General features: G+C 43.3%; 1 protein-coding gene across 7 annotated transcripts in view; it reads left to right on the top strand.

Annotated features, from left to right (window-relative positions):
- rnf220a (ring finger protein 220a) overlaps positions 1-14,746 on the top strand; it is a 184,737-nt gene that overhangs the window by 121,248 nt on the left and 48,743 nt on the right. For all 7 annotated transcript variants that reach the window (XM_069684975.1, XM_069684972.1, XM_069684974.1 and 4 more), the window contains exon 2: positions 11,559-11,688. In XM_069684975.1, coding sequence (XP_069541076.1) covers positions 11,559-11,688 — 130 coding nt within the window. The remainder of the gene's footprint in view (positions 1-11,558; positions 11,689-14,746) is intronic.

Below are 14,746 nucleotides of genomic sequence, written 5' to 3'. Positions count from 1 at the left end.
CTAGCTTTTGTTTGACTAAGCTCTCCCTCTTTAGCTCTCTCTTAGCTTAATAGTTGACTGTTTCTCTCTGACAGATACAGGCCTACAAGCCAAAATACATCAACTACACAGAGTCATATGTATGTTTTACACGGTTAAACAGATGACAAGTCCGGTTCTCTCCTTTAGCTACTTAATTTTAACCAAAAAGTTTCCATTTTGGTCAGACAGTATTTGTCACGTGTTTTCAATTATGTAATTTATGTTCTTTAAAGCTGTTTTAAAATATCTAAAGGATTTGGGATAAAAAAAACATTGAGTTTACCAGAATCTGATCCAACCTACAGTTTGCAGAAGGTGCTGGATACAAATATTCACCTTCTAAACGGCTTAATGTGTAATTTAAGTTTATCCTTCGTACCTCTCAGATATGCACACATTTCACATTTTGATGATCGGGCTATCACGACGCGGCTGAAGATGAAGTTCAGGTACGCAGCAGGTAATCTGGCTGCGAGAGGACAGCCTGACATTGATCTAAGATTTTAATCTGCTGCTCCTCTTTGCCGCGCACACTCTGCAATAACAAAATACAGCGAGGTATAACCAGGAGATACACGGAGACGATACGAGTTCTAATGAGAAAGCCTGGTTAGATAAGACAAACTTTTAGCATCACTTTTTTATATACTGTTTCTTTTTTTACCCATCTTCCTGTGGGTGTAATACATACGGCGTCGTGTACGACAGGCCAATAAAGTTAATGATAAACCAGCAGCGACAACAGGGTGGGTGTTCCTGTGATGCGCTCTGAATATTATCAATAACAGCTTGTGTGTGTGTGTGTGTGTGTGTGTGTGTTTAAGTGCGCACATGCCTCCATCAATCCATCCATCTATCCATCCCTCCATTTCTCCTCCACAGGCTGCCTCCTCCGCTGTTAGGATTCAATTAACACGGCGCAGGCAGCCATGGCACCCTCATTAAAGCTAATTAGTTAAAACATCAGCCAATCTAGCGTTAATTGGCTTTGGTAATTAATTCAGCCGCTAGACCGTATGAAAGCAGCGGGGAGAGAGATAATGAGAGGGAGAGAGAGGACGGGAGAGAGTGGGGAATCAGAGGAGAGGGAGAGAGGGAGAGGGGGGATGAAAGAGGAGAGAATGAAAGAAAAGAGAGATTAAATGAGAGAGATGAAGAGAGAGGTAATGTGTAGGGCCGCCTTATATCTGTCTCTGGATTCAACATGTGTACTTGTGCAACTGTTGCACCGTAGTATTCAAATAAGTGTTAATCATTCATTTTTCTTAAAGCATTAATTCCCTCACAATATATAAAAACACACACACACACGCACACACAGAGTTAAGTGGTGTGTGTGATTAGGGCTGAGTCGGGGCATCTGTTTCAAACTTGCTGATGTCCCTCTCTGCCCACTGACACAGCATCGTTGTGATGAGGCCCTTTGGGATGGAAATGAGCGCAGACAGGCCTCACGCCCACACCTCTCCGTCAGGTATCCCTCCTCCTCCTCCTCCTCCTCCTCCTCTGCACAGCTGAGGAAGGAGAAATGGAACAGATACAGTCAGCAGAGAGACGATAGGAGAGAGGGCAGGGGTCAGCAGAAACGTCTCTTTTTTTCATTTAGTGTCTTTTTTAATTAAGAAAAAGCAGATTAAATTTCTAAAAGTGCAGTCAGTGCAAGATGACATTTTTTAACAGTAAAAAATCTATACAGAATATTATACAACAGTTAGATCTGACCAAGTGATCTGATTGGACAAGAGGCTTTCCATGAGTGCTGATATATAGCAAAATATCACTGGGACTTTTCAGACAGGTGTTCTGAATTCAGTTAAGATTTCACTGGTTGATTACAAATGAAAACAAACAGATAAATGTACACGATAAAAAACAGCTGATCTGTGGTGACCTGGAGACACAGAGGGCAGGAGAATGTTTGGGTTGCTTGGCAGTTTCAGTTAAGTAGTGGAGCTAGTTGAGTTGATGAAGCAAAAAAAGTTGTTACTTTTACTACTATTTGCTGTACTGCTGCTGGCAGTGGGTGACACTTTTATAACAAACAGGAAAAACAGTCAAATTAGCGGGTATCTTTAACAAATATACTAATAATCCATACAACTACTAAAGGTAGAATCATATATAAATGAAATGACAGCGTCAACTATGATAAAAAACGTATAATTACCTGCTTACACTCTGACGTATACAGCAAACCAGTCTTTCTCCTGTTGTAGACAGCTGGGCTACAACGACAGGAAGTGGAACCTTTTTTTTATTCAAATGCCGTTGCCGTTCTTTCGACCATCGCTCCTTTAAAGTCCCTTACATTACACTCGTGCCTACTTACGGCCTCCTGCCTACGACCAAATCACAGCCGTGATGATATCATCACTCCCTCTCGTGTGGTATTGCTTCAATAAGTGATGCATCTTAGGATTCTGTCTGATGCTTACTGTAAAATAATTATTCATTATTAATGATGACTTAACTGAGGAACACTTTTAAAATAGCACAAGGAATAATTAAGTCCCACAAGAAACCTTCATAAATCTGATATGTTGCGACAGACATTTTAACTAACAACTGTTAATTTATCCACCTTTTAATTTCCTCTCGATCACTGATAGCTGATATAGAAATATATGCATTATATCTGCATTTCTCCATGCTAAAAAATGATCAATAAATGCACGTTTGATTCCCCTTTCTGATACATTAACTTATGTTTCATAAACTTACACTTGCTTTGATTTTTATTAAAGAAATTTGGTCTTTTTCCTGCAGAACAGTGGCAGGGAACCATGGCTGAGTGCGTATGTGCGTGTGTGTGTGTGTTCCTGATAGGGGTCTTCAATTGAGATTTAGCCCATAGCGGCTAGTTGTGCCTCTGCTCTGTGGGTCAGTGCTTGGTTAATGCGCCATTAATTTACTTCTTCCTCCCTCGCCCCTCTCTCGCGCTCACTCTCTCTCACACACACACACAGACACACACACACACACTGACAAGGTGATTGATTGAATAAACAGCTGTCACTAGTCGGAGATAGCCTCAGTAGCATCACACTGCTGTCTCTCAGACGGACACGCGCGCTCAGCAGGGTCCCAGGAGGGAAAACCAGCATTACACATGCTGACACACACTTGAAAAGGGACGCACACACACGCACAAACACACATATAGATCATCAGATGATCATTCATCATTGTATTTGCAGGCAGCTGATGATTCATGGTGTTTTAATATCTTGGTTTCTCCCTTCTGGTTTCTTAAATCCACCAAATCTCATCTACTTTTCTTTCAATTTAACGTTTAAAGCAAAGAGGCCTTATATCTGCCATCCCAAACATGTTCCCTGTGACAGATTGAATCCGTATCCTACATGTGGTAACAGTCACAGTGTTCCCATGTCGCCAGAATGTCCTGCCCCTGTAAAATAAATGCATCTTCTGATTTACATTTAGCTCTTTCTCACAGTGCAGCGTGCATACATTTACACATAGAGCGGGTTTGAGTCCCTCGACTTACACAGACAGCTAACACATCCACCCTGCCACACACACCTTTCCCCTCTGTATCCCTCCATCCAGCCATCTCTTCATCCCCGCTCTCCACCGGGCCGACATTTCATTTGCTTTTCTAAAAGTGACAACCCCAGGGAGCGAGGGGAGCGGGGCGAGGGGAGGGGAGGGAGGGATAGTGAAAGAGCCTGGTGATGAGTTTTGAGCGGGGCGTGGAGGAGTGCTATTTAAAAGCGCCATGCATCATTGTCAGGGAGGGAGAACGCACAAACACACACACACGCGCGTGCACAGTTAGACAGACACAGGAAACACACACACGGAGTAGCAGCGCGACGCGGCCCGGGTGGCAAACTGAAGTTGACCCCCGTTCCATTTCATCAAATGTCCTCTGAATGAGCCGCGCAGCCTCATCTGTTTTGCACACACACACACACACACACACACACAGACGTAGTGATCAGCCTTGTGTCTAGCCTGCTTAAATCACAGCTCACTTAAGCAAAAACCATATCACCTCACCGGGCAGACGCACACACACTCCTTGCTGCTCCCATTTGTGTTAATGCGGGCCCTGGTTTTGGGCTTTAAGGCTCATATTTGCCATTATGGAGATGATGGCTTTACGGGCCTCTCACCTCACCTTGCCGTGGTCGGGGAGAAGAGAGGGGATAGTCGAAATGAAGCCTGACACCGCAGCGGGATTTATTTGATTGTGGATGCAAGGCGGTGTCATTCTGGAGAAAAAGGGTGGGGGGTGAGGACAGGAGGAGGAGGAGGCCTGGACCCTCTGGCTAAGTGAGAAGGAGAAGAGGTGGCGACGGCAGGGTGAAGGGAGCGAGGAAAGGCAAAGAGAGAGAAATAAAGGAAAGGAAAAGGAAGAGATTGAGGGGGAGCAGAAGTGGCCCTCTTTCCCTTTCCGTGAATCAAATCAAATTCCCCTTATCGCACATTATTTGAAGAGGTTATCGGGCGCGGTAATGCGGTTACACGCCGGGCCGCGGCTGAGAGATTTCCTTGTTTACCGATGTTGGCGGGTGTTATAGCTAACCGGGCGGGCGAGCGGCAAGGGGAGAGGGGAGGGGGGGAAGAGGAGGAGGAGGAGAAGACGAGAAAAGAGGGGTAGCGGGCATAAACACTTGATGCATGTCAGAAAACTCATTTAGGGGAACAACAAGGAGGGGGAATGGAAGTGTGTGTGTATGTGTTTGCGCGCGCACACACACAAGGAGAAGACAGTTGTTCAAGGACAGAAAAACAGCCTCTACATGTAGACACTTTGTAATTCCATTTGGGAAATGTGCTTGTGTGTTTCTCCGTGTGTGCGTCGCCCACAAACATGCTGAATGTGTGCCAACTCATAAATCCGACTCGCCTCTTTTCCGACTCTTACTGTTGTGCTTAAATCCAGTTTACATGCTCAGCGCTCATTAGCTGATTGTGTGTATAATTTACAAGTGAATTCAATCTCCTGCTAAAGATATGAGAGATAGAAAAATGGTCAAGTTCAAGGCAAGTTTCTTTTTAAAAGCTCAATCCAGCGACTTGTACTTTTAAGAGAGGACAAATTTAAAGTGAAAAGTAGAGCTGCCCCCTAACAGCAGACCAAACATTAGTCATTGGAACCATCTGCAGTGCTCAGACAGGGCCTTCCCTCTTTAAGCGCAAAGCCTTGTGGGTAACGTATGCATGAGAGGGTTTGTAATTGTAAGTGAGTCTCTGCTGTGTTTGAAGTTATTGTTAAGCCGGAGATATACGCCACATGTACGTGAGATGCAGTATTTGACTGGTAGGGGCAGTTTAGAGGCATCTGTACGACGTGTCATTGCCACTGCAGAGCTACAAACATGCCTGTTGAAATAGCTTGAGACAGATAAGTTCCATCTTGGAAGTCGACGTGGAAACCTGCAGAACTGAATGAAAACAAGTCCTGGACTGTTACGTCGGTGCACAGAGGAACATGTTCGAGAAACAGAGTGGGGACGGAGCAGATGGTCTGTTCTGTCCCCTGAACACACAAGATTTCAATTTGTCTGTAACCTCCTCGAGTGTCGCCATATCTGTTGTTTACATCCCAAAAATGTGGTAGTTGCATACGGCCTGAGCTCTCTGGTGTGCCCCCGAGCGGTATCCTCCAGTATCACGCGTAGCGCAGAGGCAAGTATGTGAACAATAACGTTCACGTCACAGCCGGATGTACGCGAATGCAAGGTCAAATGCAAGTATATCTCCGGCTTAAGTAAGTCTCTCCAGTGTATGAAAATATTGTTAAGGTACAGTTGTCTGCTGGCTGAAAGTGTCCAGATAAATGCAGGTCCAAGTGTTGCAGTGGTAAAAAAAAAAAGAAGTAACATGTAATTTTGCTACCACAGCTTCTCACAACCACTCTTCTATAGTTAGCAAGTTAGCTAGCTAGCAGCTACAAGCCAACTGAATCAGCCTAAAATAACAAGGGTCACCCACTTACAAAATAGGGGCAGGACGATGTCACACTGTGTCTAAATAATATTCAGTCTCCTCCTTGGCTGCTCCGACGCATTGAAAATGATTTACGTTTCTGCTTTAGCCGTTAGCTCTGTCGTTAGCATGTGCCCCCTATGTGTCAGCGTAAGTGTATATTTTAAAGGCTTACTATTATTGTGTGTCTCTGTGATGTAGCACAGTGTTGACAATGTTACTTATAATGTTCTTCAGCCCTGGAACCATTTCAACCCCCCTGTAAGTATATATTTAGATTTAAATTAGCATCATAACCATATGACAAGTCGACCATTAGCTTAAGCTAACTTCTACACAATTCGGAAATTTTTTAGTAAGGGGGCATCCTGAGTAAAAAGGTAGTAAAATTACTGCTCTAGCACAATATTTACTTCTTTAGGTCGTACATGACAGGTTATTTTTGAAGTTTTAGCTATCAGGGACAGTCTCATACCATCTCCTGTTTCCTGAGGGGCAGGAATGATGTGCGAGATAAAAGCGAAGGGATGACACGCAATACAGGTCATTAAATGGGATTTGGAGCCACAGTGTTGTGAGTACATGCTCTGCCTCTTAGCCCATTGAGCCATGAGGACACCCCAAATGGTTTTTTATCTCTGGCCCCATTGAGAGCGAGTATTGAGCTGACAATCCCCGTCCTCTCTGGAGGTGGCCTTTTACCTCAGCTCATTGTAGTCTGTGACTGGGAGCCAGCGCTATCTAGCATCTATTGATTCCCACTTCATCTGGACCAAAGCAGCGTAGGAGAGGGGCGAGAGACACCGACAGACAGGGAGAGAGAGTGAGAGAGGAAAGGTGTGTGTGTGCAGCAGAGGAGAAAAAGTAAAAGGAGATAAAGGATGCTGCTTCAAGTGTTCAAAGGGATTAAATCTGCTGCACGATGACTGACATTTGACACATTTTCATCAGCTGAAGAGAAACCGAAACTTCAAATTTTAAAATATCTTTCGGTTGTTTGATTGATGTGAAGAAAGAAGGAAGAAATAAAGGACAGAAATTGGGACAGAGTCGAACAAGGAAGTGAGAAAGGAAGGATGTAAAGGAAGGAAAGGAAGCATATAAGGATGAAAGAAGGGCAAAAGTGAAACAATACAAATGTAAAGACAGACAGGGTGTTCAAAAGAAGGATGGGTCCTCTCTCTCTCTCCCTCTCTCTCTCTCCACTCTTCCGTATGATGTAGCTCGCCCGCCTCACCATCTGCTGTCTATAATTACCTGTCTCGTTTCCTGTGTGTGTGTGACTCCTCTCATTATGTCAAACATACAGGGACATAAAAGTCCAATCAAGAACCTGTTTCATGTTCAGCATCAGTTTATGAGATTTATTATTTTACACTTTTTGCATTATTACAGGCTCAGCTTGAGACATTTTCTCTCTGTAAACAAACCAACGTCAAATTTACCGGACTTCTTTCCGCGGATTGATATGATTACAGTTAGTCCTCCAGATTGTGTGATTAGAGCTGCATCCCCTAGCAACGGTCTGTTCTTCATAACAACGGCCTGTTATCGAGAAATAACAGACCTCGGAATGCTGTGATTAACCAATCAGAATCAAGTATTTAACACAGCCATGTAATAATTTAATAATAATGTAAATGAATGACTGTTCTAAACAAACTATACAGGATACAAAATGGACTTGTTTCCATGATTCTCATATCTAAACCTGCCAAGTAAAAGAGCTTCATCAGGTTTCAAGGACTATGTGAATTGAGTTAGATCATACAAAGTGTACATGTCAGAAATATAATAGCAGTAAATAAATCAGACAGAGGACACAAAGAGTCAGTGGATATCGCTTTAGAGGGGTGACATGTTCTGTGACATGAACAAAAACCAGTGAGAGCCATTAAGTGGATCAAGTGTCAGAAAAAGATGAAGATAGTGAAAGAGGAGAGACAGACAGAGGGATGGTCGGGCTGAATAAAGAGAGAAAAAGAGAGATATGGATCTAAATAGAGGAACAAAAGGAGTAGAAAGAGGTAAAAAAAAAAGACAGATGGAGGGGTTGAGAGAGGGAGATAGCAGAAAGTCAGAGAGAAAGAAAGAGAGATGAGACGATCCATCTTGGCACATTAGGGGGGATCAGACCTACACTCCATCACCGCTGTCACCGAGAGTCACACCTCCTCTCTCCTCTCCTCCGTCCCTGCATCCATCCATCCCTCGCTCGCACCGCCAGCCGGCATTTCACTGAAGAATCTCACCACTAAAAAGTCCTGTCAGGCCTATTTCCTTGTTATTGTCCGGCCCTCTCCTCCCTCCTCCTCCTGCGCTGATATCCTCCCTCTGCTCCCACAGATTAAACGCACCCTTGTTGCGCCGTAGGGTGTGTGTGTGTGTGTGTTTGAGCTGTGAGGTCCAAAGCAGGACATGTGGGAAGTGCGTAGGTGTGTGTGTGTGCGAGTGTGTGTTGCCCCGACATTAATCATCTTTAAGGCGCTGACAAGCCTGGTGTGCGACATCACATCACATCAACACCCCCCCTCTCACACACACACACACACACACACCCTCCCTTTCTCCCCTCCTCCTCTTCTTCTTCTCCTCCCCTGGATTTATCTGTCCGCTCGCCTCTCCCCATCACTCACTTCCCTCAGGGAGCGTTTGACGGAGAGAGGGAGTCATAGAGGAGGAAAAGATGGAAACATAAGGGGTGAGAATGACGGAGGGAAAGGGTGAGAGACAGTGACGGCAAACAAGTTGGAGATTTAATGAATAGAAGAAAAAATGGTGAAGAGACGAAAAAGACGACCTAAAAGAGAAAGTAAAAGCTTTGACTAGTCTTGGATTCAGCAATATGTTTGCACCATTAGCGTTGCAAAAAGCCACATTTGGATAACTTCAGTGACTAATATCTTATTTTAGAACATGTTATATTATGTTTCAAATAAGTCACATAACTCCCACATTCTCACATTATAATAAGATAATTTGAGTTGGTGAATTGTCGGGCCAGTTTTTGATCTGTTTGAGACTCGAAACCAGAAATCTGCAGCTTTAATCAAAAATCAAAGACATAAAACTTCCTCCACATTGTGTTTTTGTATCATTTAAATCTTTATTTTATGTATTTTATTTACATTTTCATCAATTTATTGTGTTTCATACATTTGTTTTAAACATATTTTGTTCTATATTTGACATGTTCTGGGCTTTTTTTTGTGGTTTGGCGAGCTAAAAATAATTTTGTGAACAATTAAGTTTTATTCTATTCAATTTTATTCTATTAAGTGACTGTCAGGGTTGTTAAAGTCTAATCATCAAGATTTCAGTTTCGTTCTCTTTGCCGGCACCTATGGCGATAAACGGTAATTACGGGAGCACACTTCCCAGATATCCAGACAGTGTTGCATGTGTGACGTCCACGGTTGGCTCCGGTTGTAACTCTTGATTTTCCTCGCTGATGGTCGCTTTCCTTTTTAGACTGTTTGCTTCATCTGAGCATCAAATTTGTTTCTTTTTCTTTGGATTTTCACTTATTTTTGAAGATGTATCTGCAGTCATCTTTTCTTTGTTTGTTCAGCCATAGTAGATTACTGTTTACTCGCAACACTTGCAGAGACCACAGACACCCAGTCTGTAATACTGCACATGCAAAGGCTTTCATCAGTGGGCCATAGGCTCAATCACAATTGTGTGACCTCAGTCGGCGATAGACTTAACAAACATTTATTTACATGAAAGTTCCCCCTGTTCCACCACATCATACAGAGTTACATTTCAGTGTGTATGTTTACAGTTAACAGCTTGTTTTTGACCCTTTTGTGAGAGAGCTGAATTCAAATCAAAACCACAAAACTCCTCCACTTCGTTCCTTCCTGTTCTTGATTGTTGCCATTTTGCGTTTACATTTCGTTTCTGTCGCTTTCTTTTAAAATAATGCAAATAAAAGTCACAAAAAAATCCGCAATTGAAATAAAATTGCACATTGAAATGCTAAAAAGGAAAACTTTCACTATTCAAAATAAGCGTTTACATTTTCAAAAGTTCCCTTTTGTGACAAACCTAGACATAATCAGGTGCAGGCATAATGCTGGTGTGTGTGCGTCCAGGTGTGTGTGAGTGTGTGTGTGTGTCTGTGGAATAGAAAGAGCCCCATCAGCCGCAGACAGGGATTGGATCTTTCTTTGTTTGCTGTGGCGGATGGCGACGGCTTCAGCATGACTCAAATTATCTTGTCAAAGCAATAAAGGGGAGACGGAGGGAGGGAGGGGGGGGAGAGAAAGAGAGATGGAGAAACAAGGAGGGGAGACACTGAAGGGAGCGAGGTGGAGGAGACAATAAGGCGGAGAAGAAGAGGAGGAAAGAAAGAGAAAAACAGAGTTTAGGGGAAGGAGAAAGGGATGGGAAAGAAAGAAGGAAAGAAATAAATGGATGGCAGGGAGCAGAAAATTAGAAATGGATGAAGCTGGAGAGAAAGAGCGTGAAAGAAAAGGTGTGGGAAAAGAAAAGAAAGAGGTATAGAAATGCAGGCAGAGAGAGAGAGAGAGAGAGAGAGAGAGTAATCGATTACCTATTTTTCAAAGTCACTTAACGTGTCCAGTGCTGTGGCTCTGTTAAGTAGCGGTGCAGGAGAATGGGAGCCCGGTATGCGCACACACGCTCTGCAAAAGGGAGGGTGTGTGTGTGTGTGTAGGTGTATGTGTGTGTGTGTTCCCCAGTAGTTGTCTCTTGATGAGTTCTCTTGCAGGAAACTGTTCTGACAGACCAATATGTGAGCAAGGGTACGTGTCCCCAGGGGGCTGCGTGTGCATGTGTATGTATATGTGTGTGCGTTTATGTGTGTGTGTGTGTGTGTGTGTGTGAGAGAGAGAGAAAGACAAGACAGATTGGGAGTCCCCGCTACCTGGTCCTCTTGTTGCTGTGGTGACAAGCAGTCTAAACGGGATATCCTGGCTGAGGCGGAGCCTATTGTTCCCCCGACTAAAAAAAGCCCATTTGATTGGCTAAATACAGGAAATCAGGAAGTGTCCTCCTTATTAAGCATTGAGACACTTTCAATAGATGTTATATTTAGCCAACATAGAAAGTAGGATGTATACGAGTAGATATTCACACACACCGTCCACACATGCCTCCGGGAACACAATGAAACACGTACCGACACGGGGACGCACATACAGGTGGGCCCCACCCTGTGCCCCGCTGATCAAGGACAATGAAGTGAGGTAGTGTTGGCAGACTCTATACGGCATTATCTCATCCATGGCCGACACTTCTTTAAATCTGCTTTGACCTGAGAGGACGCAATGGAGACTGTACAGCGCTCTATTCTCCTTTGTGTCTCTGTATGAAGCAGATTATCATGCACTTAATGCATGTTGTCTTACAGCATTAAAAATGATTCAAACTGGTGCTAGCAAGGACACAAAATGCTGGAGTTTCCTTGAGTGTCCTTGCTGAATTGAAGGGCTGTTCAGTCATATACAGAATGTTATCGGCACGACAAATACAAACATAAGAAGAATTGCTAAAATGTCTCCTGTACAGCCTGCTCATGATTTCATTTTGTCTTCCCGTCTCGTCTCCAGGTAAAAAGAAGATGTCCCTGTATGACAGCCAGGCTCCGATCTGTCCCATCTGCCAGGTGCTGCTCAGGCCCGGAGAGCTACAGGAACACATGGAGACTGAGATTGACCGGCTAGCTAGCATATGCCTCAGGTAGGCCTTTATTATATGTGTTTCATGTGTCATTCATTGTAAGTTCAGTTAAACCCCCCCAAAACTGTAAATAAATGTTGTTTGTGTGTATCGACATATAACTAATAGTTGTGTGCGACTTATAGTTGCTCTGGCTAAAATTAGCCTAGCCTCTCGTGTAGAAGAGAAAGAGAAATGTCTGAAGTAGTTTCAACTATCTACAAGCCTTAATGGAATAAGACTTAAGAAACCTGCTTATTTTCTGTGAAGAAGGTGAGAAGATTACGTCTCTGCCTGCCAATAAGCCTTCATAGTTAGCTAAACAATTTGTAGCCTAGCTTGTAGCCTAGCTTAGAACAAAGGATTCAGGGAAAAAGTTAGCTTAAGCCGCTTACACACTGCCACTTTAAGGCGGGATCATTACGCCTCTGTTACGTTCCCGTCTTGTAAATCGTAAGGGGGAGGAGGAATGGTGGGTCGAAGTCGTTCCAACTCTGAGCCAGCATCAGAGGTAGTAACAGAGGCGAAACGGCGTCTGTGTAAACAGTGGAGCTGGAGCTGTAGCTAACACATTGGGAATGTTAGCTTACACTGTTATTTAAGTCCAGACTCCATAACTGTAACCCTAAACAAAACCCAGCTGACTCTCTGTAATGGCGACCAGTTTGCTATAGCTAACAGATAAAACATTTCAGAAGGAGTTTATTGTATTGAAACCTGTTTGTTAAACTTGACCGTTAACCCTTCGTTTCCCTGTTTTCAGTCTTCACGCTAAGCTAAGCTAAGTTCATCCAAGCACTTAATTACATGTTTTTATTGTGTATGCAGAGAATTTAAACAGTTACAATCGTCTCCTGACTGTTAGACTTTGAGGTGTTTCTATGAACACCTTAAGTCTGAAAAATAAATACGACTTCATTACTCCCCTTGAGGCAGGCGACATTATATTAGTCCTAATGAAGCAGTAAATAAAAAAAAGATTTTTAAGACAAATATTTTACTTGCTCATAAAGATGATTATTTTTTAAAGCGTGGGGTGAAGGCTGAGCTTTAACTCAACTTTAGTGTCGGGCTCAGCGGCTGCTATTCTATCTGAGCAGAGATTTGGGTGCCATAAATCTGCATAAAAGGCAGCGGCATGCCGTCGACGTAAGGCTAAGTGTTTCCTGCGGGGATTAGGATTCAAACCTGTGACCTCAGGTTCACTGCCGCCCCCTTTCTCTCCTCCTGGCAGTTGCACGAGCTGTTTTACGCAGGATAAATCAACTCCAAGCCCTTTTAACGATGGGACGCAACCATTAGGATCCATATTTCACCTTGACCGCACGTCTGGCTGTGTGTATGTGTGTGTGTGTTTGTGTACATACGTGTGTGGCCTGTGTTTGTGTGTGACCCGGTGTCCACCTTAGCGGCCCAGCTTTATGATAGTCCCCATTAACCTGGGGGAACAGGGCAACAGATAGCGTCACCCCATGTGGAAATCACACTTCATTTACCCCCGTTTACTCCTCCTGTACCCCTCCTCCCATCTGTCCATGTCTGCAGAATAAACTGTACCATTACTCCTCTTCGCCTCCTTGTTTCTCACCCTTTCTTTCTTATTTCAACGCCAAATTTTTTGGTCCGATCGTTCTTTTTCCTGTCCTTTGCTTTTATCTACCCTGTTCATACTTGTAGTGTGTCTTTCTCTCTTCATTCCTGGATTTTACCCGTGGTTGTAAGCTAATACCAGACCTAAGCAGTGACCTGGGATAAACCCACTGTCCTCAGTGTGAACGGGGCAACATGTGAATCTCTTCCTGGCATTGTGCGGAGGAAAGGATGTATGTAGAGAAAGCAGGTCAGTTATAGAAAGACAAAAATATAACTGTATGGGTAATCTGTGCGACAGCTTATAACTACCCATATTTATGTTTATAGTTAGGCAGCAACCTCTAGTGACTGTAGTTGTCATTACCAGGGAGAAAACACAAGTCAGGTAACTTAGTATAGAAATATTTTTTTTTTTGTCTTACAAAATTAAAGTACAACAACACACTTAGATGGGAGGATATAACACACAAAAGAAGACCACAAACAAAGACAGTGGTGAACGCCTGGTTCTGTGAAGCAGGCACTTAAGACCTGACTGGTTGCCCATTTGGTCAGACGCCCAGCCAGCCCTTCAGCAGGATACGGCTTGTGACAGGGAGTAGGGGTTGGCTATTTTTAAATACATGTTTAGAAAAACGGTAAAGAATAAAAAATTACATACATATACATACATACACACTGGGTTAAAAACAAGGAAAACCAATTGACTTCTTTCAATTTGTGTTTGTAACGTCACTTTGGCACATAATGCCACATAGTAAACGTCTCTTCTGTGAGATGTCACCCACGAATGTAATTTACCCAACATAAGAAGGATACTTAAAACCAAAACCGCAATCTTTCTAGCATTATGACCAGTTTCTATAACTTAACCAACAAGTTTTGTGCCTAAACTTAACCAACCATTTCAAAAAAGTAAAACCACATGTCCCACGTGTTTGTCCGGTGCCAACATGTATTTAAAGTTGGCACACATTGCCTGCCATCAGGAAAAGCTAATGTGGGTCGTATCAGAAGGTAGGATTAGAATAACGTATGTGTGAGTATGGGTTGGAGCTATTGTCAGAAAGTTTATGTGACTAATAGGGAAGGCTGCAGATTTGGGCAGAGTGATTCCTGTGCACCAAAATTTATCCTAAGAATGATGAGAAATGAGGGAGGGGTTATAATAAAGAAAAACTGATGGACATCTAAAGGCCTCAAAAATTTAATTAGACAAACAGAAATGTTTTCTGTCACATCTCGTGGCTAAAGATGGAGATGGTTTACTTGTTATCCCAAATTCTAACAACTAAAGTGAATCCATAACGACTGAACACCCTCTATCTGTTGGTGAAGGCCAGGATATGTGGCTGAAAGGTCTGGGGAGGAAAGAGACAGAGAATGATATAATGATGAGGATGCATGTGAGATCTGTGTGAGGGTCAGCCATCCGTCATTGTCTGATATGGTGAGGTGTTGTGTGTGTGTGTGTGTGTGTGTGTGT

This window comes from Semicossyphus pulcher, unplaced genomic scaffold (assembly GCF_022749685.1).
Source record: "Semicossyphus pulcher isolate SPU_LCO1_2020_fin unplaced genomic scaffold, fSemPul1.0.p SCAF_7, whole genome shotgun sequence".
Classification (NCBI taxonomy): Eukaryota; Metazoa; Chordata; class Actinopteri; order Labriformes; family Labridae; genus Semicossyphus; species Semicossyphus pulcher.
The sequence above is the reverse complement of the archived record's forward strand: the minus strand, read 5'-3'. Positions and strand labels throughout refer to the sequence as shown.